Here is a 25398-nt window from a genome sequence, read left to right as displayed (position 1 = left end):
CGTGGTCGGAATCAAATTTCGAGAAGTTCAGAGTTGGTTTGGAAAGAAACATTCCAATTTCGAAAGCTTTAAGTTGGAAGAATTGACCAAGGTTTGACTTTTGAGTAAATGACTTCGGAATCAGGATTTGAAAGATCCAATAGGTTGGTATGATGATTTCGGACTTGGACGTATGTCCGGATTGAATTTTGGATGACCCGGGAGTATTTCGGTGCTTAATATGGAAAGTTGGTATTTTGGAAGAATTTCATAAATTTGGGTTGAAGTGCATTTTAATGTTTTCGATGTCCGTTTGGGATTCCGAGTCTAGGAATAGCTCCGTATCGTGATTCTGGTATTGGGAGCGCGTTCGGAAGTGGATTTGGAGGTCCGTAGGTCATTTTGTTGTCATTTGGCAAAAATTAGAAATTTGAAGGTTTTTGAGATGTTTGACCGATGTGGACTTTTTGATATCAGGGTCGGATTCCGATTCTAGAAGTTGGAATAGGTCCGTAATTTCGAATGTGACTTTTGTGCAAAATTTGAGGTCAATCGGACGTGATTTGATAGGTTTCGGCATCGAATGTAGAAGTTTGAAGTTCTAAGGTTCATTAAGCTTGGAATGGGGTGTGATTCATGAATTCGACATTGTTTGATGTGATTGGAGGCCTCGAAAAAGTTCGTGTTATGTTTTTAGACTTGTGTGGGTGTTTGGTTTTGGAGCCCCGGGGGCTCGGGTGAGTTTCGGAGTGGCTTCGGAGTGTTTTGTTAAGAAGTTGGATTGCTGGTTCTGGTATGATCGCAATTGCGATGTTTTGGTCGCAAATGCGACCATCGCATATGCAAGGCAGTGTTCACATTTGCGAACCTGGGCTGCTGAGGGAATGGATCGTATTTGCGACAATATTGTCGCTTTTGCGAAGCCTGAAGAGTTCGCATTTGTGAACTCTGTATCGTATTTGCGATGTAGGCCGGCTTTGTCAGGGGTCGCATTTGCGATGCTTTCTTCGCATTTGCGAAGGTCGCATTTGCGAACCCCCTGTCAAAAATGCGACATCTGCGACTGGAGCCAAGGGCTTTTTATTTCGAGACTTAGCTCATTTCCCACTGGGACTTGGGCGATTTTTGAGAGCATTTTGAGAGGGGGTTCCATCATCATCAAGTGGTAAGTGATTTCTTCTAATTATGAGTTAAATATGTGGTTTTATATGTATTCAAGCATGGAAATTGGTAGAAATTGTGGGATTTTTGATAGAAAACCTAGAATTGGTAATTTTGGATTTTGACCACGAATTTGGGCATGGAATTGGAAATAAATCATATATTTGGGTTCATGAGGTTATTGGTAATGGTTATCTTCGAAAATGTTCGGAATCCGGGGACGTGGACCCGAGTGTTAGAGTATATATTTATGGATTTGCATATTTATTGACTAGTTTTGGAGCGACGGGCACTAGTTTGAGTTGTTGGAGAGGCTTTGGAGCCGGTTATGGATTTGCGGAGCGAGGTAAGTCTCCTTTCTAACCTTGTAAGAGGGAATTAACCTCATACGTGAATCAAATCATTATGTGCTTCTATATGTGGGGGCTACGTACGCACGAGGTGACGAGAGTCCGTGCGTAGCTACTATTATGCTTATGTCCGGGTAGTCTAGGACCCATATCATGTTGTACTTGCGATGATGCGCCCTACTTGTTAATTTAATTGTTTAAAACATTTAGAAACTCGATAAAGGAATTGTAAAAAGGTTAAACCTCATTTACTTGACCGTTAAATGGGAATTTCTAATTCTTGGAATATTTGCCCCTTAATAAATCTTGAATTGGTTGTTTAATGTATTTTTTTTCTCTTTTGTGGAGCGGGCCGAATGCCTCGGTAGCAGATAGATGCATCTATGGTTCGTGTCATTCGACCCTCGGCAGTACAAAATTTAAATATTTATGTTGGATCGGGTCGTACGACCTCGGCATGATTTGCGCATGATTGAATTGTTTGCTTTGGAATATATGAAAATTGATATTGCTTCATTGGCCTGAGATACTAAATTATAAACGATGAAAATTAAATTTAGAAATTTCTTATTAACAAAATAATTGTTTTCTTATTTCATGATATTGAGCTACAGCCGTTCTACGTAATTCATGCTAAACTATATCATTAGTATTTTATTTATAGTCCATAGTAAGTGTCAGAGCCGACCCCTCGTCACTACTTCTTCGAGGTTAGGCGGGCTACCTATTAGGTACGCATTGATTTACGTACTCATACTATACTTGCTGCACATTTTTGTGTAGGTACATATATGTCTAGTGGCCTTGTGGGCACAGAGACGCGGTTATAGTGGAGACTTAGGTGAGCTGCACTCTATACTACGATCCGCGGCCAGCTGAGTCTCCTTCAGAGTATTTATATTTTTCTGTCCAATTTGTATTTCGGACAGATGCTGCATTTTATTTTACATTCCTAGTTGATGCTCATGCACTTGTGACACCAGGTTTTGGGGTGATTTAGGGTTGTCGTGTATTGAAATTGTTAAAGATATTATTATTTACACTGTAAATTCCATCTTTTACTATTTAATTGAAGGAAATATGATTTCAAAAATATTAAAATGAGAAACAAATTAAGTATTTATTTTTGGCTTGCCTGACATCTGGGTCCGGCGCCATCAAGACCTTTAATGGATTTTGGGTTGAGACAACCTTGAAGTGCTTGCGAACCTACACGAGGGTATCGAGATCATTAAAATACTTGGACATGAATATTATGAGGGTTGAAGGTCACTAAGTTGCATGAATAAAGGCATGGCTTGGAATGGTGGAGAAAAGAGGGAAGAAGGAAACCCAACAAGCCTGCGTAGCCTTCTTGTGTAGCCTACGCAGGCTGCGTGGAGAAAATCAGCATGGAAGTGAAGGGGAGGGTTTAAGCTGCGTAGCCAATACTACGCAGCCAGCCTACGCAACTCATTTTCTATAAAATAGGGGAGGTTAGAGGAGAGAGAAAAAAAAACATTTTTGGCTAAGTTTTGGGTTCTAGAGAGAAGGTGGAGCATCCTCAACCCAAATACACATCAAAGGTGAGTTTTATGATATTTTTTATAATGGATTAACACTAGTTAATGGTAGTATTAACATCTACATGGATTGAAATTCATAGAGATTTCTCTAATCTTCAAGAATCATTCAAAAGGGTTCAAGTTATGGTTTGAGCTACAAGAGGTAAATTCTCCACCATACACTTAAATACAACTATGGATTAAGTATTTGGAATGTATTGTGAAGTAGAAAGTACCAATTGGTTGAAGAATTATTCTAGTCCTTGAAATGGGTATTGTGAGTTATGGTTCTTGAATGGAGAAGAAGATGAATAGTGAATTTTTGAATCTTGTTAGGATGGTTGGTGAGTCTAGTGCTTCAATAGCTTAATAATGATTAAATATTAAATCATATAACCCAGATTGGGCTTAAAGGCAAAGGATGAAATCTATTAAGGATAAAAGGGATATGTATAGGTGAATTGGGCTTGTTGAAGACTTACAGTCAACTTGTTAACCTTAAATGGGTATCGGCGTATATATTTGAAAAAGTTTTGATGTCTTGGGATGTCTAATGTAGATATTGGCATGTTAGCGACGTTTGTGAGTTCTAAATGAATTGGAGCGTCGTACTATTATTTGAAGCTTGGACTTGAGGTAACTCTTTTAATCTTGGAACTGAGGGTATGAAACCCCGGATTATGTGATATGTGATTGGTTTTGAGGTGATGCACATGCTAGGTGACGGGCGTGTCGGCATGCACCGTAGGAATTATGACTTGGTCAATTCCATGGAACTGTGTAGTTGAATAATCTATTGATATCCATACAGTTTTCCACGTATTTAGAGAAATTGATCTATAAATCATGTTTAAACTATGTGTTGACATCGTTGGGACCCATAGAGGTCGTGTACATGTTGAATTATCTACTAAATTGTTGTTTCATGCTCAGTCACAATTTTTACTCGTATATTACATCTCATTCTCTCTTATTCATTATTGATGCATCATATCATTGTTGTTGGGCTGCTTATCATGATTTCTGAGAGCCCGAGAGACTGGAGAGGTTGATGACTGAGTGAGGCCGAGGGCCTAATTGTGAGGATAATTATGGGATCGGTCTTCACGCCATAACATGTTTCATTGATTTATGCCATGATTGGCTTGTTATAGAGCTTGGGCTGAAGGAGCCCCTTCGGAGTCTGTACACACCCCCAGTGAGTGCGGGTACCTACTGAGTGCGAGTACGAGTGCCGAGTGCCGAGTGTTGAGTGATTGGGAGGAATGAGTGACTGTGAGGAATGAGTGAATGTGAGGAAAGAGTGACTGTAAGGTTGGAGTGAATGGGAGGACTGAGTGACTGTTACTCCGAGAGGATGCATTGATTTCATTATTGCTGCATTTCAACTGTCATATATCACTGTTTTGGAAAATTTCTAAAAGACATCCTCTTCTGTTTCATTCGAAGTTATTATAAAATTACTGTGGAGTTTTAAATGTTAAACTTGAAAACATGTCTACCTTTTTATGTTGGAAGGTACTGTATTTGGACTTAGCTGAGAAGCTCGTCGTGACTTTCAGTTCTTTATTTATTATTATTACTTACTGAGTTGGTTGTACTCATACTACACCCTGCTCTTCGTGTGCAGATCCAGGTGATCCCGCACACAGAGAGTGTTGATTCTTTCACACAGTCGATTTTTCCTAGATTCAGAGGTAGCTGTCATGTTTCACAGACCTTGTCTCTCCTTCACTATCCTTTTGTTTATTGTATTTGGTCTCAGATTATTATATACCGTGTTTTCCAGACTTGTAATGTACAGATGATCATGTACTCAGTGACACCGGGTTTTGGGAGTATATTTGTATCAGAAATTTTGAGATTTTTTATTAAATTCAAATTATTATATTTTTCATATTTAAAGGAAATTGTGGTTTATTGAGGTTGTTTGTCACCACCCAAAAATCCTACCACAAGCGTCGTGATGGCACCTAGTGTAACGACCCGGCCAGTCGTTTTGAATATTATAACCCCGTTCCCCCATTTACTGCACAATTTATGTCTTGCAATTGATTTATGACTTATCGGGCTGGTTGGTTCGGGTCCGGAAGGAACTCGGAGTGAAATGAGACACTTAGTCTCATAATTTAAAATTTTGCGTTAGAAAGTGGACAGGATATGGATCTATGTGTAAACGACCTCGGATTTGAATTTTGATGATTCTAATAGCTTCGTATGGTGCTTTTGGGCTTAGGAGCTTGTCCGGAATATTATTTGGAAGTCCGTAGAGGAATTAGGCTTGAAATGCCAAAAGTTTAATTTTTGAGAAGTTTGACCGGGGGGTTGACTTTTTGATATCGGAGTTGGAATCCGATTCTGAAAATTGGAATACCTATGTTATGTCATTTATGACTTGTGTGCAAATTTTGAGGTCAATCGGACGTGATTTGATAGGTTCTGGAGTCGTTTGTAGAAATTTCAAAGTTCATTAGGCTTGAATTGGGGTGTAATTCATGGTTTTAGCGTTGTTTGAGGTGATTTGAGGATTCGACTAAGTACGTATGATGTTTTAGGACTTGTTGGTATATTTGGTCGAGGTCCCGAGGGGCTCGGGTGAGTTTCGGATGGTTAACGGGTTGGATTTTGGACTTGGAACTCTGCTGGAATTTTTCCTATGCACCATCTGGTTTCCTTCATCGTGTTCGCGAAGAGGTACTAAGAGGCTGGCAATATTTGCTCTTCGCTTTCGCGAAGTGAAGCACGCGTTCACGAAGGGTGGACTGGGTGTGCATCGCGAACATGAGAGATGTTACGCGTTCGCGAAGAATAAAGGAAGCAACTGAGGACCCCAGGCAATTGGTCTACGCATTCGCGTAGGGGGGTGTCGTGTTCACGTAGTGAGGGGGAACAAAGCATCGCGTTCGCGATGGGTTGAACGCGTTCGCGTAGAAGGCATCGAGGCAGAGGCATTTTGTGCTTCACGAACGCGAGGGCGATGTCGCGTTCGTGGAGGAGGAATTTGGACGGGAGATATTTTGTGCTTCGCGAACGCGAGGCACTGACCGCGTTCGCGAAGAAGAAAAGCCAGGGCAGTGAGTTTAAGTTCTGAAAATGGGACTTCGTCCCATTTTCAGTTTTTGATGATTTGGAGCTCGGATTTGAGGCGATTTTGGGTGATTTTCAGAGGAAACAATGGGGCAAGTGTTCTTAACTCAATATTGGTTAAATTACCCGAATCAATGGTTGTTTTTATCATTTAATCGGTGAATTGAATAGGGAAAAATTGAAAACCCTCTTGGTTTAAATTGACGATTTGAGAGACCAAACGATGTCGGATTTTGATGAATTTGGTATGATTAGACTCGTGAGTGAATGAGCTTTCTAGTTATGTAAATTGTTTCGTATTTCGAGACGTGGGCCCGGGTTTGAGCCAATTTCGGGTTTTGGTCTAACTTGATAGTTTTTCTTGTGGAATTAATTTCATTAGCATATATTGATGGTATTGTACTGATTGTGAGTAGATTCGGAGCATTTGGAGACCGAGTCCAGAGACGAGGGCATCCCGGAGTAGGATTTCTACGCTGTTAAGGTAAGTAACAGTTTTAACTCTGGCTTTGTGGGTATAAACCCGGAGATTTGACATCACGTGATTGTTTGGAAGTGATACCCATGCTAGGTGACAAGCGTGTGGGTGTACACTGCGAGGGATTGAGACTTGATCCGTCCCGTGAGGCCTAATGGCTATTATCTGTGATTATGTGTTTATTTGTTGTGAACTTGTTTGCCTTCATGTTAGAGAACATGCTTAGGCTTTATTCATGCTCACATTATTTGTACTCAGTCATAGAAATTATTGTACGTGTTTACCTCAGTCTCTATTAATTGCTAATATGCGGTGATACTTGATGTGGGCTGTGTTCCCTTATTGTTGATGATGGTGAGGCTAGTGAGGTACATGATTGAGTGAGGCCGAGGGCCTGGTTGTGAGGATATTAATACCATAGCGCGTGAGTTATCCGCATAGCACGTGAGTTGACCGTGCGGGTCCAGGTATTGATACCATAGCGCCTGAGTTGTCCGCGTAGCACGTGAGTTGACCGTGCGGATCCAAGTATTGATATGATGGCACGTGAGTTGTCCGTGTTTAGCGCTTGGGCTTTGGAAGCCCCTCCGGAGTCTGTACACACCCCAGTGAGCGCAGAGTGTTGAGTGTTTTGAGTATTGAGTGCTGAGTGCGAGTGATGAGTGATGGAGCGACACTGCTGTGAGGTTGTATTTATTTGTGTTGTTGTTGCATTCATCAGTTAAACTTCTTTGTGGCATTTACTGAGTTATGGAATTTACCTGTTTATTTTTAAATTGTGAAAATAAATAATTGGACTGTTTTACTTAGCTCGTCACTATTGCTCAGTTCCTTAGTTATTTCTGTTACTTGTTGAGGTGGTTGTACTCATGCTACACCCTGCACTTTATGTGCAGATTCAGGTGAGTTGGAGCGCGGCGATCGTTGAGTTCAGGCCGGCTATCTGTGGAGATTGCAAGGTAGCTGCTAGCGTCCGCAAGACCTTGTTACTCCTTTTATCATTTCTTCTTTTGGATTGTATTGACAGTTAGACAGTTACATTTCTTAGCTCATAGATTTAGACGCTCATGACTTAGTGACACCCCGATGTTTGGGGCTCATTTCCGTATTTCTAAAATTATATTTAAAGCTGATTTTGTTTATGAGAAATTCAAATGTCGAAATGCTTTATTAAATTCTTATAATCGATTTAGTAGTAATATTTTGGGGAATGGGCTTACCTTGTAATACGATAGGTGCCATCACGACCATGGTTAGATTTTGGGTCGTGACAAGTTGGTATCAGAGCCTAGGTTACATAGGTCTCACGAGTCATGAGCGGGTTTAGTAGAGTCTTGCGGATCGGTACGGAGACGTCTGTACTTATCTTCGAGAGGCTGCAGAACCTTTAGGAAAATTTCACATTCTTGGACTCCTATCATGCGTTCTGTGTATTCTAGTAACTAAACAACTGTATTTCATTCTCTCACAGATGGTGATGACTCGTGCTACTGGTCAAAAGGGTCAGCCACCAGTTTGGGCCGCAAGAGGCCGAGGCCGCGGTATAGGCCATGGTAGGGGAAGAGATTCAGCCCGTACAGCAGCTGGGGCAGTACTTGCAGATCCACCGGTTGTCCTAAAAGAGGACCAGATTCCAGTTGTTGATGCACCAGCTCAGGCACCACCTGTGCCTATTGTGATTCCAGGCCTTCAGGAGGCCCTAGCTCAGACTTTGACAGCGTGTACCGGCCTTGCTCAGGCGGTCTCTATTTCAACAGCCGCAACCACTTCTCAGGCTGGGGGAGGCACTCAGACTCCCGTCACTCGCACACTCGAGCAGGTTATTCAGGGACTTCAGACATCGGAGGCACTACTAGCCCAGCCGGCTGTAGCTGTACTGGATTATGTGGTTCCTGCTATGCCTGAGGATGATCAGCATAGGTTGGAGAGGTTTGGGAGACTCCAGCCGCCACCTTTCAGTGGCATAGAGAGAGAGGACGCTCAGGACTTCTTGGACAGGTGTCAGAGGATACTCCGTACTGTTGGTATTCTGGAGACTTGTGGGGTCTCATTCACTACCTTTCTATTTTCTGGGGCTGCACTCAGATGGTGGGAGACTTACGAGAGGCGTAGGCCTGTTGGCGCAGCACCCCTTACTTGGCAACATTCTCTATTCACTTTCTGGAGAAGTTTGTACCTGAGTCCCGCTGAGAGGAGCTGCGCAGACAGTTTGAGTAGCTTCGCCAGGGTTGAGATGTCTGTTACACAGTATGAGATGCGGTTCTCCGAGTTAGCTCGTCATGCGGTCTGGTTGGTTCCCACAGACCGAGAGAGGATCGGGAGGTTTATAGATGGCCTCGATTTTCAGCTTCGATTGCTTATTACCAGGGAAAGAGTATCTGGGGTTACCTTTGATGAGGTTGTCGACATTGCTCGACAGATTGAGATAGTTCGAGGTCAGGAGAGGAATGAGAGGGAGGCTAAGAGGCCTCGTGGTCAATGTGGTTCCAGTGGTGCTCCTCAGGGAGGCCAGTTTCAATAGAGTCAGTCATCATTCAGCGCATTGCCAGCACAGGGTTCTCATTATGCCCCCCCCCCCCCCTGCTCAAGTATCGTCGGGTAATTCTTTTGGGTATCAGGAGCAGCAGTTTCGTTAGAGGAGGGGTTGTTTCGAGTGCGGGGATTTTGGTCACATTGCGAGATATTGCCCTAGGATGTTTGGTGGGACTCTGCATCAGAGTACTCAGCCTCCAACTACAGCACAAGTTACCTCACCACCCGCCCAGCCAGCTAGGGGTGGAGTTCAGCCAGCTAGGGGTGGAGCCCAGTCAGCTATGGGTCGCCCGAGAGGGGGAGGCAGATCAGGGGGTGGTCAAACCCATTTCTATACCCTCCCAGCCAGGCCAGATGCTATTGCTTCAGATGCTGTGATTTCAGGTATGTTCTTCTGTTAGACTCGTTCGAGGACGAACGTTTGTTTAAGAGGGGGAGAATATAATGACCCGGCCAGTCGTTTTGAATATTATAACCCCGTTCTCCCATTTACTACACAATTTATATCTTGCAATTGATTTATGACTTATCGAGTTAGTTGGTTTGGGTCCGGAAGGAACTCAGAGTGAAATGAGAGACTTAGTATCATAATTTAAAAACTTACGTTAGAAAGTGGACAGGATATGGATCTATGTGTAGACGACCTCGGATTTGAATTTTGATGATTCCAATAGCTTTGTATGGTAATTTTGGACTTAGGAGAGTGTCCGAAATATTATTTGGAAGTCCGTAGAGGAATTAGGCTTGAAATGCCAAAAGTTTAATTTTTGAGAAGTTTGACCGGGGGGTTGAATTTTTGATATCGGGGTTGGAATCTGATTCTGAAAATTGAAATACCTCTGTTATGTCATTTATGACTTGTGTGCAAAATTTGAGGTCAATCGGACGTGATTTGATAGGTTCCGGAGTCGTTTGTAGAAATTAGAAATTCCAAAGTTCATTCTTGAATTGGGGTGTAATTCATGGTTTTAGCGTTGTTTGAGGTGATATGAGGATTCGACTAAGTCTGTATGATGTTTTAGGACTTGTTGGTATATTTGGTCGAGGTCCCGAGGGGCTCGGGTGAGTTTCGGATGGTTAACGGGTTAGATTTTGGACTTGGAACTCTGCTGGAATTTTTCTGATGCACCATCTGGTTTCTTTCATCGCGTTCGCGAGTGGAGCCTCGTGTTCGCGAAGAGGAACTGAGAGGCTGGCAATATTTTCCCTTTGCGTTCGTGAAGAGAAGCACGCATTCGTGAAGGGTGGACTGGGTGTGCATCGCGAACGCGAGAGGTGTTACGCGTTCGCGAAGAAGAGAGGAAGCAGCTGAGGACCCCAGGCAATTGGTCTACGCGTTCACGTAGGGGGTGTCACGTTCGCATAGTGAGGTGGAAAAAAGTATCACGTTCGCGATGGGTTGAACGCGTTCGCGTAGAAGGCATTGAGGCAGAGGCATTTTGTGCTACGCGAACGCGAGGCACTGACCGCGTTCGTGAAGAAGAAAAGCCTGGGCAGTGAGTTTAAGTTCTGAAAATGGGACTTCGTCCCATTTTCAGTTTTTGACGATTTGGAACTCGGATTTGAGGCGATTTTGGGTGATTTTCAGAGGAAACAACGGGGTAGATGTTCTTAACTCAGTATTGGTTAAATTACCCGAATCCATGGTTTTTTTATTATTAATTGGTGAATTGAGTTGGGAAAATTTGAAAACCCTCTTGGTTTAAAATAAAGATTTGAGAGACCAAACGATGTCGGAATTTGATGAATTTGGTATGGTTAGACTCGTGAGTGAATGAGCTTTCTAATTTTGTAAATTTTGTCAGATTTCGAGACGTGGGCCCGGGGGCTGGGTTTGAGCCAATTTCGGGTTTTGGTCTAATTTGATAATGTTTCTTATAGAATTCATTTCATTAGCGTATATTGATGGTATTGTAATGATTGTGAGTAGATTCAGAGCATTTGGAGACCGAGTCCATAGACGAGGGCATCCCGGAGTAGGATTTCTATGCTATTAAGGTAAGTAACAGTTTTAACTCTGGCTTTGAGGGTATAAACCCGTAGATTTGACATCACGCGATTGTTTGGAAGTGATACTCACGCTAGGTGACGAGCGTGTGGGTGTGCACTGCGAAGGATTGAGACTTGGTCCGTCCCGTGAGGTTGTGAGGCCTAATGGCTATTATCTGTGGTTATGTGTTTATTTGTTGTTGAACTTGTTTGCCTTCATGTTAGAGATCATGCTTATGCTTTATTCATGCTCACATTATTTGTACTCAGTCATAGAAATTATTGTACGTGTTTACCTCAGTCTCTATTAATTGCTAATATGCGGTGATACTTGATGTGGGATGTGTTCCCTTATTGTTGATGATGGTGAGGCTAGTGAGGTACATGATTGAGTGAGTTCGAGGGCCTGGTTGTGAGGATATTAATACCATAGCGCATGAGTTGTCCGCGTAGCATGTGAGTTGACCGTGCGGGTCTAGGTATTGATACCATAGCGCATGAGTTGTCCACGTAGCATGTGAGTTGATCGTGCAGATCCAGGTATTGATATGATGGCACGTGAGTTGTCCGTGTTTAGCGCTTGGGCTTTGGGAGCCCCTCCGGAGTCTGTACACACCCCCAGTGAGCGCAGAGTGTTGAGTGTTTTGAATATTGAGTGCGAGTGATGAGTGATGGAGTGACATTGCTGTGAGGTGGTATTTATTTGTGTTGTTGTTGCATTCATCAGTTAAAATTCTTTGTGGCATTTACTGAGCTATGGAATTTACCTATTTATTTTTGTTTATTTTTAAATTGTGAAAATAAATAATTGGACTGTTTTACTTAGCTCGTCACTATTGCTCAGTTCTTAGTTATTTCTGTTACTTGCTGAGGTGGTTGTACTCATGCTACACACTGCACTTTATGTGCAGATTCAGGTGAGTTAGAGTGCAACGATCGTTGAGTTCAGGTCGGCTATCTGTGGAGATTGCAAGGTAGCTGCTAGCGTCCGCAGGACCTTGTTACTCCTTTTATCATTTCTTCTTTTGGATTGTATTGACAGTTAGACAGTTGCATTTCTTAGCTCATAAATTTAGATGCTCATGACTTAGTGACACCCCGATGTTTGGGGCTCGTTTCCGTATTTCTAAAATTATATTTAAAGCTGATTTAATTTATGAGAAATTCAAATGTCGAAATGCTTTATTAAATTCTTATAATCAATTTAGTAGTAATATTTTGGGGAATATGCTTACCTTGTAATATGATAGGCGCCATCACGACCATGGTTAGATTTTGGGTCGTGACACCTAGTCTCTAAGACTAGGTAATCCAATTACAATTATATTTTGAGCCTTATTTTAAAACATATAATTTAATACAAGTGTCGAAACCAACAGCGGAAATAATAATAACAACCTCCTAAGACTGGTAATACCGAGTCACGAACTCTAACTGAATACATGCAATGATCTCCAAGATCGAATATAAAATACTATTTGAATAAGAGTTGACAGTACAATAAAATGGAAAAATTCCAAAGGACTGCGACGACCAAGCAGCTCTACCTTGAATCCTTGCTATCACACTCTAATCTCTGCCCGAATCCAATATCTCCAATACTTGGCTCCGCACAAAAATATGCAGAAGTGTAGTATGAGTACACCATAGTCGGTACCCAGTAAGTATCAAGACTAACCTCGGTGGAGTAGTGACGAGGTACAGTCAAGACACTCACTAGTCAAATAACCTGTGCAATATAGCATACAAAAATAATAGAAAACAAGTGGCAGTGATAGCAACAACAACCAACTAGTGATATAAACAGCAAGGCAGCAAGAACACCATAAATACTGCCCAGACGAGTAATGAACACAACACAACCAATTAATCAAGTCCTTCAAAACCTTCAAAATATACATCTTTTATCTATAAATTTTTCGAATAGAAATCCTTAGAATATAATCCTTTCAATTAAATATCTTACGAATATAATTCTTTCAAGTAAATGTCTCAGAATATAATTCTTCAAATAAAATCTTTCGAATATAATTCTTTCAAATAAACTCTTTTGAATATAATCCTTTCAAGTAAAAGTCACCATGTGACACCTTATTTCAAAATCATAAAAAACTTACGGGTCTCAACCCACTTTCATATTTCCACGACACCTCATGCCCATATCTCTATCACAACCGCAGGGACAACTCACGTGCCAATATTATCATCATTTACTCGCGGCATCTCGTGCCCACATTCATATCACAAATGCACGGACAATTCACAAGGCAAAAGACATAATAATATAATGACATTTCAATAAAAATGAAGCATCCTATAATTACTGATTTGGATATAAAATTTATTAAATTAAAATATAATAGCAATTTCTTTTATTCAAAACAATTCAAACCTCAAATATCAGTTATAAACCAGAAACACAAAACCTCTGAGTCTCGTACGAAGATCCAAAGCCAACACAATACAACAAAGAATACAAAACACATAATAAAATCAAATAATACATCACGGAAGAGCACAAGAATTTACATATCACGGAAAAATAAAATAACTAAAGGCAAGTGCAGCCATAGAAAAATATCAACAAAAGGGCACTTCCGAGTACCGCCTCGTAGTCCAAAATCATAAATATCAACAACAACAATGCCCCCAAGCCATCACAAGTCATCAAAAATTAATCCCTGACATAACCCACCTTGTCTCGCCACGTGCGCAATAATAAAGTAAATGCCCGCCTTGTCTCTCCGCACGCGCATAATAATATTCCAACCTTATCTCGCCGCATGAACAAACCCACATATATAATAGTAACAATAGTAACAATAGCACGCAAGAAACCTCGTGCAAACACCCGAACAAACCTCTCAACAATATCACACGACAATATCACAACATCTCATGAATTGCACCTCAAATATTCAATTATCACAACATATGACAAATTGCACATCAAGTGCTCAAATATTACAACTTGCCACAGAAATCAACAATACATTAATTTCCACAATAAGGAGCCCATGGATCGACCATAATGTGCACAAAAATCTTAACAAAATATCCGGGAGTGAACCACTCAACAGAATAATATTTCAAAATTTAAAACTTTGCCTCCTTTTAATATTATTAAATAAATTATTTGCAAATGAATAATCCATAATGAAATTATCTCCAGAAAATATCAACTCAACAAAAACACGGGATTCATATAACAATCAAGGTGGCAATCACACCAAATCATCATATAAAAATAAATTCAACAAGCAAGGATTGAGGCATGACAAATATAGGATTTAATAAGTGCCAATAAATTTCCAATTTAATCCATAAGGGCGTCTAGCAATTCTAACCGATATAATTTGTACATATAAACCAAGTACGTACTCGTCACCTCGCGTACATAATTTTCAATTACATAATTTCCACATAAGACTCAATGCCTAAGGGGTAATTCCCCCACTCAAGGTTAAGCAAGATACTTACCTCAAATATGCTATCTCAATCCAATAGTAGACTTTTTTCTCGATTATCCAACTCCGAATGGTTTGAATCTAGCCAAAAATAATTCAATACAATCAACACAAATTATAGGAATCAATCCCATATGAAAATACTAAATTTTCCAATAAAATCCGAAATTAACTCAAACATCGCCCGTGCGGCCCACGTCTCGGAATCTGACGAAAGTTACGAAATATGAACGCCCATTCAACCACGAGTCCAACCATGCCAAAATTACTAATTCCGACATCAACTCGACCCTCAAATCTTCAATTAAAGTCTTTGAAGATTTCTACCATTTTAAACCCAATCTTTACCCATTTGAACTCAATAATCTTTCCACAAACCTTATTGGTATGTGTATGTATAAATAATACTCTTACACCCAATAATCATACTCCCAATCACCTATCTTTACCCAAAAATGACATTCTCAAGACCCACCCTTAGGGTTCATGCAATATCCCATTATAACTTCAAATAAAACTCATAAACATGCTACCCATACTGAAATATGACATAAATATGAAGGTCAAGTGAAGGGATTACCTCTTGGTGGAAGAATCTCACTTTTCCTCTTTTTGGTGTTCTTGAAGATTCAACCCATTTCCTATGGATTTGATCCATAATAATGTTAGTGTTATCACTGAATGATGTTATATAAACATCCTTATGCCAAAACAACTTACCTTGAAGTGTATCCATGGTGGAAGAGCTCCTCCTTCTCTCTAGAAATCAATTCCAAGTTGAAGAACTAATGTTTTCTCTCTCTAAACCCCTTGTTTTAGCCCCTTTAAAATGCCCCTTAAAGCTGCGTAGGCTACGCACAAAGGCTATGAAGGGTAGACTTCTATACCCCTTCAGTTGGAAGCTGCTGGATTTTCCTACGCAATGGTGCTATCATGACCCAAAACCTAATCCGTCGTTATGACGCCTATCGTGATACTAGGCAAGCCGACATTTCCAAAACACTTTTAACATTTAACAGGAATAAATTAAAGCATTTAAAATAACTGAAGTTTTTTATAAAACGGGGTAAAACCCAAGGTATAAGTGCAAAAAATAGCCCGACATCGGGGTGTCACTGAATCATGAGCATCTAGATATCCAGTCTAATACAAACAGTGTCTAAGTATAAATACAGAAAAGAAAGAAAACATAGAAGGAGAGACAAGGTCTGCGGGCGCCGGCAGCTACCTCGTAGTCTCCGGTACTCGATCCGCACGAACTCAACGACCTCCGTGATCAAACACATCTAGATTTGCACAAGAAGTGCAAGGTGTTGCATGAGTACAACCAACTCAGCAAGTAATAGAAATAAATAAGGAACGGAGAAGGTAGTGACGAGCTATACAAATACAGTTCATTTTCAATAATTCCAGCAAAGAATAGACATGCTTTCAAATCCGGCAGTTCAAATCAAATAAGTTTTATACAGTTAAAGTGCAGGTAAATCCGTATATAGAATCTTTCAGAAATTTCACGACAATGACAGATAGCAACTAAGTGCATCAACAAATGAAAAGGCAAGTACAGCCTCTCAGGGCAACAGTCACTCAACTCGTCACAACAGCTCAATCACTCGGCTCTCAGCCCTCAGTACTCACACTCAATAGGGACCTGCGCTCACTGGGGGTGTGCAGACTCCGGAGGGGCTCCTTTCAGCCCAAGCACTATATCGCTGCTACGTGCAGCCCGACCCAATCATATAAGTAGCCATAAAGCTCGTTGCGTCATGCAACCCGATCCACAGTCCATAATTAGCCATAAGGCTTGTTGCGGCGTAAAACTCGATCCATGTACCCTCACATAGCTCACAGCTCGGCACTCAGGCCCAATCTCAGTCACTAACCTCTCCAGCCCTCTCGGGCTTTCAGAAATCATACAAATCAGCCAAAAGAGATATTAACAAGTGTCAACAAGAAAATAAAAGGAAACAGAGATATGACTTGCAAGTAGCACTGTGACTGAGTTCAAGACAGCAAATAGCAGTTAATTCAACAAGTACTCGACCGCTGTGGGTCCCAATAGTGATAACATATGGCCTAAGCATGGTTTTTAACATGAATGGCAGTCGAATTTCTAGAAAATAGAGGGAGCATGTAATTAACAATAAGCTATTCGACTTTACAGTCTCATGGGACGGACCAAGTCCCAATCCCCCACGGTGAACGCCCACACGGTCGTCACCTAGCATGTGCGTCACCTCCAAAATAATCACATTATACCAACATCCGGGGTTTCATACCCTCAGCAGCAGATTTAAATCTGTTACTTACCTCAAACCCTGCAAAATCCTACTCCGTAATTCCCTTGTCCCTCGAATCAATCTCCAAACACCCCGAACCTAGCCACAAGCAGTACGATATAATTAATATAGGCTAAAAGAAGCAATTCCACAAGAAAAACACGAAATTATAAGCCACAATTCGAAATAGGCTCAAACAGGCCCACAGGCCCACATGTCTAAATCCGACAAAAGTCACAAAATACGAATACCCATCCATTCGCGAGTCCAACCATACAAGAATTACTCGAATCCAAACTTAAATCACCTTCCAAAACTCGAAATTCTAGCCTATGAAGTTTCTACCATTTTCCCCCAAACTTTCCACCCAAATCCGAAATTAAAAGATGAAATTAGTGATAGATTAGTGGGATATAACCAAAATGAAGTGTAGAATCATTACCCAATTGATGTCTTTGAAGATCCCTCAAAATCTCGTCCAAATCCGAGTTCTCAAACTTAAGTTTTGATAAATATGGCCAAACCCTCGTTTTGAAATGATATAAGTCTGCCCAGTGATTCCTTAATCGCGATCACGGAAATAGACTAACGATCGTGAAGAACAACTTCGCTTCCCCAGGATTTAACCCTACGCGAACACGTAAAAAACCAAGCAAACACGATGCACTGACTCTCAGACTTACGCGATCGCGAACGTCCTCACGCGTTCGCAATGAGCAAAGTGCGTGGCCCAGCTTTAGCCTCCTTAACTATACGCGAACGTGACCTTGGCCACGTGTTCGCGAAGCACCACTTCACACCACTACGTGTTCGCATCCTTCTGCCAGCGAGCGCGGAGAAGAACACTTCCTCTGCCCAGCTAAGCCTACGCGGTCGCGGCCCCTCTCTCACGATCGCGTATATGGAAACGAGATGCACCAGATCACAGAACTTCAGCCATTTCTCTAAGTCCAAGACGCATTCGATAATGATCTGATACACACCCGAGGCCCCCGGGAGCTCAACCAAAGATACCAATAAGTCCTAAAACACTATACGAACTTAGTCGAGCCCTCAAATCACATCAAAAAACGCTAAAAGCATGAATCACACTCCAATTCAAACTTAATGAACTTGAAACTTCCAATTTCTACAACCGGTGCCGAAACCTATCAAACCATGTCCGATTGACCCCAAATTGTGCACACAAGTCACATTTGACATTACGAACCTACTCCCACTTTCAGAATCAAAATCTGATTTCGATATAAAAAAGTCCACTACCGGTCAAAATCTTTAAAAATTTAACTTTCACCATTTCAAGCCTAAATCAGCTACAGATCTCAAATTCACCGTCCGGACACGCTTCTAAGTCCAATCACCCAACGGAGCTAACGAAACCGATGGAACTCCATTCCGGAGTCGTCTTCGCACAATTCCGACTATGGTTAAAAATCATCAGACTTAAACATCTGTTTTAGGGACTAAGTTTCCCAAAACACTCCGAAACCAAAACAAGTCCTCCCGGCAAGTCACATAAGCAGAAACAGATACGGGAAAAATAGTAAATAGAGGATCGGGGGTAATACACTCAAAATGACCGGTCGGGTCGTTATATCCTCCCCCTCTTAAAACAATCGTTCATCCTCGAACGAGAATAGAGACATACCCGAAGTGGTGAAAAGATAAGGATAACGGATGCGCATATCATGCTTGGTCTCCCAAGTCGCCTCCTCGACCGGATGACCCCTCCACTGAACCTTCACAGAAATAATATTCTTCGACCTCAGCTTTCGAACCTGCCTATCCAAGATCGCCATCGGCTCCTCAACATAAGATAAATCCTTCTCCACCTTGACTGAGCTGAAATCCAATACGTGAGACGGATCACCGTGATACTTTCTAAGCATAGAAACATGGAATACTGGATGAACTCCTGCTAGACTGGGAGGCAAGTCAAGCTCATAAGCAATCTCCCCAACATGTCGCAATACCTCAAATGAACCGATAAACCTCGAGCTCAGCTTGCCCTTCTTTCTGAACCTCATAACACCCTTCATGGGTGACACCCGGAGCAAGACACGCTCTCCAACCATGAATGCAATATCGCGAACCTTCCGATCCGTATAACTCTTCTGTCTGGACTGGGCTGTGTGTAGTCTATCATGAATCACCCTAACCTTCTCCAGAGCATCCTGAACCAAGCCTGTACCCAATAATCTAGCCTCGCCCGGCTCGAACCAACCCACTGGAGACCTACACCGCCTACCATACAAAACCTCATACGGTGCCATCTGGATGCTCGATTGGTAACTGTTATTGTAAGCAAACTCTGCTAGAGGCAAGAACTGATCCCATGAACCCTCAAACTCCATCACACATGCACGGAGCATATCCTCTAATATCTGAGTAGTGTGCTCGGACAATTCGTCCATCTGACGGTGAAATGCTATGCTCAACTCCACTCGAGTACCCAACTCATGATGTACGACCCTCCAGAACTGTGATGTAAACTGCGTACCCCGGTCAGAAATGATAGATACCAGTACGCCATGAAGTCTGACGATCTCACGGATATACACTCAAGCCAGCTGCTCGAAAGAATAGGTAGTCATCACAGGAATGAAATGAGCTGACTTGGTCAGCCGGCCCACAATCACCCAAACTGCATCAAACTTCTGCTAAGTCCGTGGAAGCCCAACAATGAAATCCATAGTGATCCACTCCCATTTCCATTCCGGAATATCTAACTTTCGAAGAAACCCATCTGGTCGTTGATGCTCATACTTCACCTGCTGGCAATTTAGGCACCGAGCTACATACCCTACTATGTCCTTCTTCGTCCTCTTCCACTAGTAATGCTGTCTCAAGTCCTGATATATCTTCGTGGCACCCGGGTGAATAGAATACCGCAAACTATGAGCCTCCTGGAGAATCAGCTCACGCAACCCATCTACATTGGGCACACATAGCCTGCCCTGCATCCTCAATGCACCATCATTCCCAATAGTGGCATTCTTAGCATCACCGTGCTGGACCATGTCCTTAAGGAGAAGCAAATGAGGGTCATCATACTGACGCTCCCTGATACGATCATAAAGAAAAGACCGAGAGAACACACAAGCAAATACTCGACTCGGCTCAGAAATATCCAATCTAACAAACTAGCTGGCTAAGGCCTGAACATCTAATGCCAATGGCCTCTCTGCTGCGAGAAGATATGCTAAGCTCCCCAAACCCTCCGCCCGGCGACTTAAGGCATCGGCCACTACATTGGCCTTCCCGGGATGGTACAAAATGGTGATATCATAGTCCTTAAGAAGCTCCAACCACCTCCGCTGACGCAAGTTAAGATCCTTCTGTTTGAACAGATGCTGCAAACTCCGATGATCAGTGTAAATCTCATAATGGACCCCATACAAATAGTGCCGCCAAATCTTCAAGGTGTGAACAATAGCTACTAACTCAAGGTCGTGGACATGATAGTTCTTCTCATGGGGCTTCAACTGGCGTGAAGCATAAGAAATCACTCTACCCTCCTGCATCAGAACACACCCAATGTCGATCCGTGAGGCATCACAATACACTGTGTAAGAACCAGAAGCTGATGGTAGAACTAGAACTAGAACTAGAGTAGTGGTCAAAGCAGTCTTGAGCTGCTGAAAGCTCTCCTCGCACTCCTCCGACCACCTGAAAGAAGCACCCTTCTGGGTCAATTTCGTCAAGGGCAATTCAATAGATAAGAAACCCCCTACAAAACGACGGTAATAGCCTGCCCACCCAAGAAAGCTCTGAATCTCCATGGCTGAGGACAGCCTGGGCCAACTCTGCACCGCCTCTATCTTCTTCGAATCCACCTGAATACCCTCAATGGACACCATGTGCCCCAAGAACTCCATTGAACTGAGCCAAAACTCACACTTGGAGAACTTTGCATAAAGCTTCTCCTCCCTCAACCACTGTAACACAATCCTTAGATGCTGAGTGTATTCCTCCTGGCTACGAGAGTACACCAGGATGTCATCAATGAATAAAATAACGAACGAGTTAAGATAAGGCTGAAACACACTGTTCATCTAATGCATGAATGCTGCTGGGGCATTGGTCAGCCCAAAAGACATCACTAGGAACTCATAATGGCCATATCGAGTCCTAAAAGCTGTCTTAAGAATATCTGAGTCCCGAATCTTCAGCTAGTGATACCTTGACATCAAATCAATCTTGGAGAACACTATCGCTCCCTGAAGCTGGTCAAACAAATCATCAATATGCAACAAAGGATACTTGTTATTGATTGTGACCTTGTTCAACTGTGTGTAATCAATGCATATTCTCATAGTACCATCCTTCTTCTTCACAAATAGAAGTGGTGCACCCTAAGGTGACACGCTAGGCCGAATAAACCCCTTATCAAGAAGTTCTTGAAGTTGCTCCTTCAACTCCTTCAACTCAGCTGGTGCCATACAGTATGGTGGAATAGAAATGGGCTGAGTGTCAGGCACCAAATCAATACCGAAGTCAATATACCTATTAGACGGCATGCTCGACAGGTCTATAGGAAACACATCCGGAAAATCTCATACCACCGGAACAGAATCAATAGCAGGGGCCTCTGCACTAACATCCCTCAAAAAGGCTAGATAAGATAGACAACCCTTCTCAACCATCCACTGAGCTTTCAAGTATGAAATCACTCTACTGGGAACATAGTCTATAGAGCCGCTCCACTCAACCCTCGGAAATCCTGGCACCTCCAACGTCACGGTCTTAGCGTGACAATCTAGAAAAGAATGACATGGAGACAACCAATCAATATCCAAAATCACATCAAAATCGACCATACTAAGAAACAAAAGGTCCACTCTAGTCTCCAGACTCCCAATAGTCACCACACATGACCGATATACACGGTCCACAATGATAGTATCGCCCACTAGAGTGGATACATGAACAGATGAAACTAGAGACTCATGGGGAATATCCAGATAATGAGTGAAATACGAGGATGCATATGAATGAGTGGAACCAGGGTCAAATAATACAGAGGCATCTCTATGGAAAACTGAGACAATACCTATAATCACAGCATCCAAAGCAATGACATCTGGTCTGGCAGGAGGAGCATAGAAACGGGCCTGGCCGCCCCCTGATCGACCTCCCCTTCTCGGGTGGCCCCTAACTGACTGGGCTCCACCCCGAGCTGGCTGAGCGGGTGGTGAAGAAACTGGTGCTGATGTCGTAGACTGGCTCCTCTGCTGAGCCGGACCTCCTGTAAGGCGGGGAAAATGTCTCCTGATGTGGCCAAAATCTCCACCCTCATAGCAACTCCTCGTTGCTAGTGCTGGGGACTGAAGGGAACTCCGAGCACCGAGATAACTGGTAAAAGGACCTGGCATAGACGAGCTTTGACCCGATGGAGCACGGGACGAACTCTGAGCTGGGAGAGCACTTAGAGATGAATGGCCATAATGATAACTGTGTGAAGCATGGACAGATGATACACCACGGTGAACTGGGTAAACTGCCTGAGCATGTCTGAAAGGACGACCTCTACCGTGGTGAAACTGACCTCCAGAAGGAACACCGCTAAATCCACCCTGACCACGAGGCCTCTTGGCCTCCCTCTCGACCCGCTCCTGGATGCGAACCATCTCTATCTGACGAGCAATGTCGACAACCTCATCAAAAGTAGCACTAGACACTCCCTCTCTAGTCATAAGCAATCTCAGCTGAAAAGTGAGGCCATCTATGAACCTCCTGACCCTTTTCCTGTATGTGGGAACCAACTAGATAGCATGACGGGCCAACTCTAAAAATCTCATCTCATACTACATCACGGACATATCACCCTGATGAAGTTGCTCGAACTGCCTGCGCAGTTCCTCTCTGTGGGACTGTGGCACGGACTTCTCCAGGAATAGACCAGAGAACTGCTGCCATGTAAAGGGTGCTGCACCGACCGGCCTACGCCTCTCATAAGCCTCCTACCAACTGAAGGCATCCCCAGAGAACTGAAAAGTAGTGAACGAGACCCCACTAGCCTCTAGAATACCTGTTGTACGGAGTATCCTCTGACACTTGTCCAAGAAGCCCTGTGCATCCTCTCCCTCGGTACCACTTAAATATGGAGGCTAAAGTCTACCCAACCTATCCAATCGACGATGCTCATCATCAGGCATGACAGGAACCGCATAGTCCTGAGCAGCTGTAACCGGCTGGGCTGGTGGTTCCCCAGGTGTTTGGAATCCCTGTACCACCTACTCTGGTGTGCGGACGGCGGGAGTCTAAGCACCTCCCCCGGCCTAAGAAGTGGTTTCTGCGGCCAGAACAGAGACCTCCTGAGCAAGACTGGTACACGCGGTCAGAATCTGAGCTAAGGCCTCCTGAAGGCCTGCAATCACAATAGGCACAGGTGGTGCTTGAGCTGGTCCCACCAGCTCATCCACAACTGGAGCCTGCTCCTGAACTGGGGCACCTGGTGGATCTGAAGGTGCTGCCCTAGCTGCGGTGCGAGCTGCACCTCTGCCCTTACTGCGACCTCTACAGCGACCTCGGCCTCTCGCAGCCCTGACTAGTGGTACTGGTGGATGTCCATCCTGCCCCGTAGTATGCATCCTCACCATCTGTCAGAGAATTAGAAAAATAGAAATTTAGTTATCAGAATCAAAAGATTCGCACGACAAGAATTCAAGAATGTGAAGTTTCCTAATGGTTCGGCAGCCTCTCGAAGATAAGTACAAACGTCTCTGTACCGATCCGCAAGACTCTACTAAACCTGCTCATGAATCGTGAGACCTATGTAACCTAGGCTCTTATACCAACTTGTCACGACCCAAAACCTAACCCGTCGTGATGGCGCCTATCATGATACTAGGCAAGTCGACATTTCCAAAACACTTTCAACATTTAACAGGATTGAATTAAGACATTTAAAATAACCGGAGTTTTTCATAAAATGGGGTAAAATCCAAAGTATAAGTGCGGAAACATAGCCCGACATCAGGGTGTCATTGAGTCATGAGCATCTAGATATCCAGTATAATACAAGCAGTGTCTAAGTATCAATACAAAAAAGAAAGAAAACATAGAAGGAGAGACAAGGTCTGCGGATGACGGTAGCTACCTCGTAGTCTCCGGTACTCGATCCGCACAAACTCAACGACTTCCGTGATCAAATATACCTGGATCTGCACATGAAGTGCAGGGTGTAGCATGAGTACAACCAACTCAGCAAGTAATAGAAATAAATAAGGAACTGAGAAGGTTGTGACGAGCTATACAAATACAGTTCATTTTCACTAATTCCAACAAAGAATAGACATGCTTTCAAATCCGGCAGTTCAAATCAAATCAGTTTTATACAGCTAATGTGTAGGTAAATCCGGATATAGAATCTTTCAGAATTTCACGACAATGATAGATAGCAACTAAGTGCATCAACAAAGGAAAAAACAAGTACAACCTCTCAGGGCAACAGTCACTCAACTCGTCACAATAGCTCAATCACTCAGCTCTCAGCCCTCAGTACTCACACTCGATAGGTACCTGCGCTCACTGGGGGTGTGCAGACTCCGGAGGGGTTCCTTTCAGCCCAAGCGCTATATCGCTACGGCGTGCAGCCCGAACCAATCATATAAGTAGCCATAAGGCTTGTTGTAGTGTGCAACCCGATCCACAGTCCATAAATAGCCATAAGGCTCGTTGCGGCGTGCAACCCGGTCCATATACCCTCACATAGCTCACAGCTCGGCACTCAGGCCCTATCTTAGTCACTAACCTCTCCAGCCCTCTCGGGCTTTCAGAAATCATACAAATCAGCCAAAAGATATATTAACAAGTGTCAACAAGAAAACAAAAGGAAACAGAGATATGACTCGCAAGTAGCACTGTGACTGAGTTCAAGACAGCAAATAGCAGTTAATTCAACAAGTACACGACCGTTGCGGGTCCCAACAGTGATAACATATGGCCTAAGCATGGTTTCTAACATGATGGCAGTCAAATTTCTAGAAAACATAGGGAACGTGTAATTAACAATAAGCTATTCGACTTTACAGTCTCACGGGACGGACCAAGTCCCAATCCCTCACGGTGCACGCCCACACGCCCATCACCTAGCATATGCGTCACCTCTAAAATAATCACATCATACCAACATCCGGGGTTTCATACCCTCAGCACCAGATTTAAATCTGTTACTTACCTCAAACGACGCAAAATCCTACTCCGCAATGCCCTTGCCCCTCGAATCAATCTCCAAACGCCCTGAATCTAGCCACAAGCAGTACGATATAATTAATATAGGCTAAAAGAAGCATGTCCACAAGAAAAACACGAAATTATAAGCCAAAATCCGAAATAGGCTCAAACCGGCCCACGGGCCCACGTCTTGAAATCCGACAAAAGTAAGAAAATATGAACACCCATCCACTCACGAGTCCAACCATACTATAAATACTCGAAATTCTAGCCTATGAAGTTTCTACCATTTTTCCCTCAAAGTTTTCACCCAAATCCGAAATTAAAAGATGAAATTAGTGATAGATTAGTGGG

General features: G+C 42.9%; 1 protein-coding gene across 1 annotated transcript; it reads right to left on the bottom strand.

Moving 5' to 3' along the window:
• Positions 1–21422: 21422 nt before the first annotated feature.
• On the bottom strand, positions 21423–22562 carry LOC138895085 (uncharacterized). Its single transcript, XM_070179814.1, has one exon. The coding sequence runs from the start codon at positions 22560–22562 to the stop codon at positions 21423–21425; it is 1140 nt and encodes a 379-aa protein (XP_070035915.1).
• Positions 22563–25398: the final 2836 nt, after the last annotated feature.

The sequence above is a fragment of the Nicotiana tomentosiformis genome, chromosome 7 (assembly GCF_000390325.3).
Source record: "Nicotiana tomentosiformis chromosome 7, ASM39032v3, whole genome shotgun sequence".
NCBI classification, from domain to species: Eukaryota; Viridiplantae; Streptophyta; class Magnoliopsida; order Solanales; family Solanaceae; genus Nicotiana; species Nicotiana tomentosiformis.
Note: the sequence above shows the minus strand (reverse complement) of the source record. Positions and strands in the feature narration are given on the sequence as shown.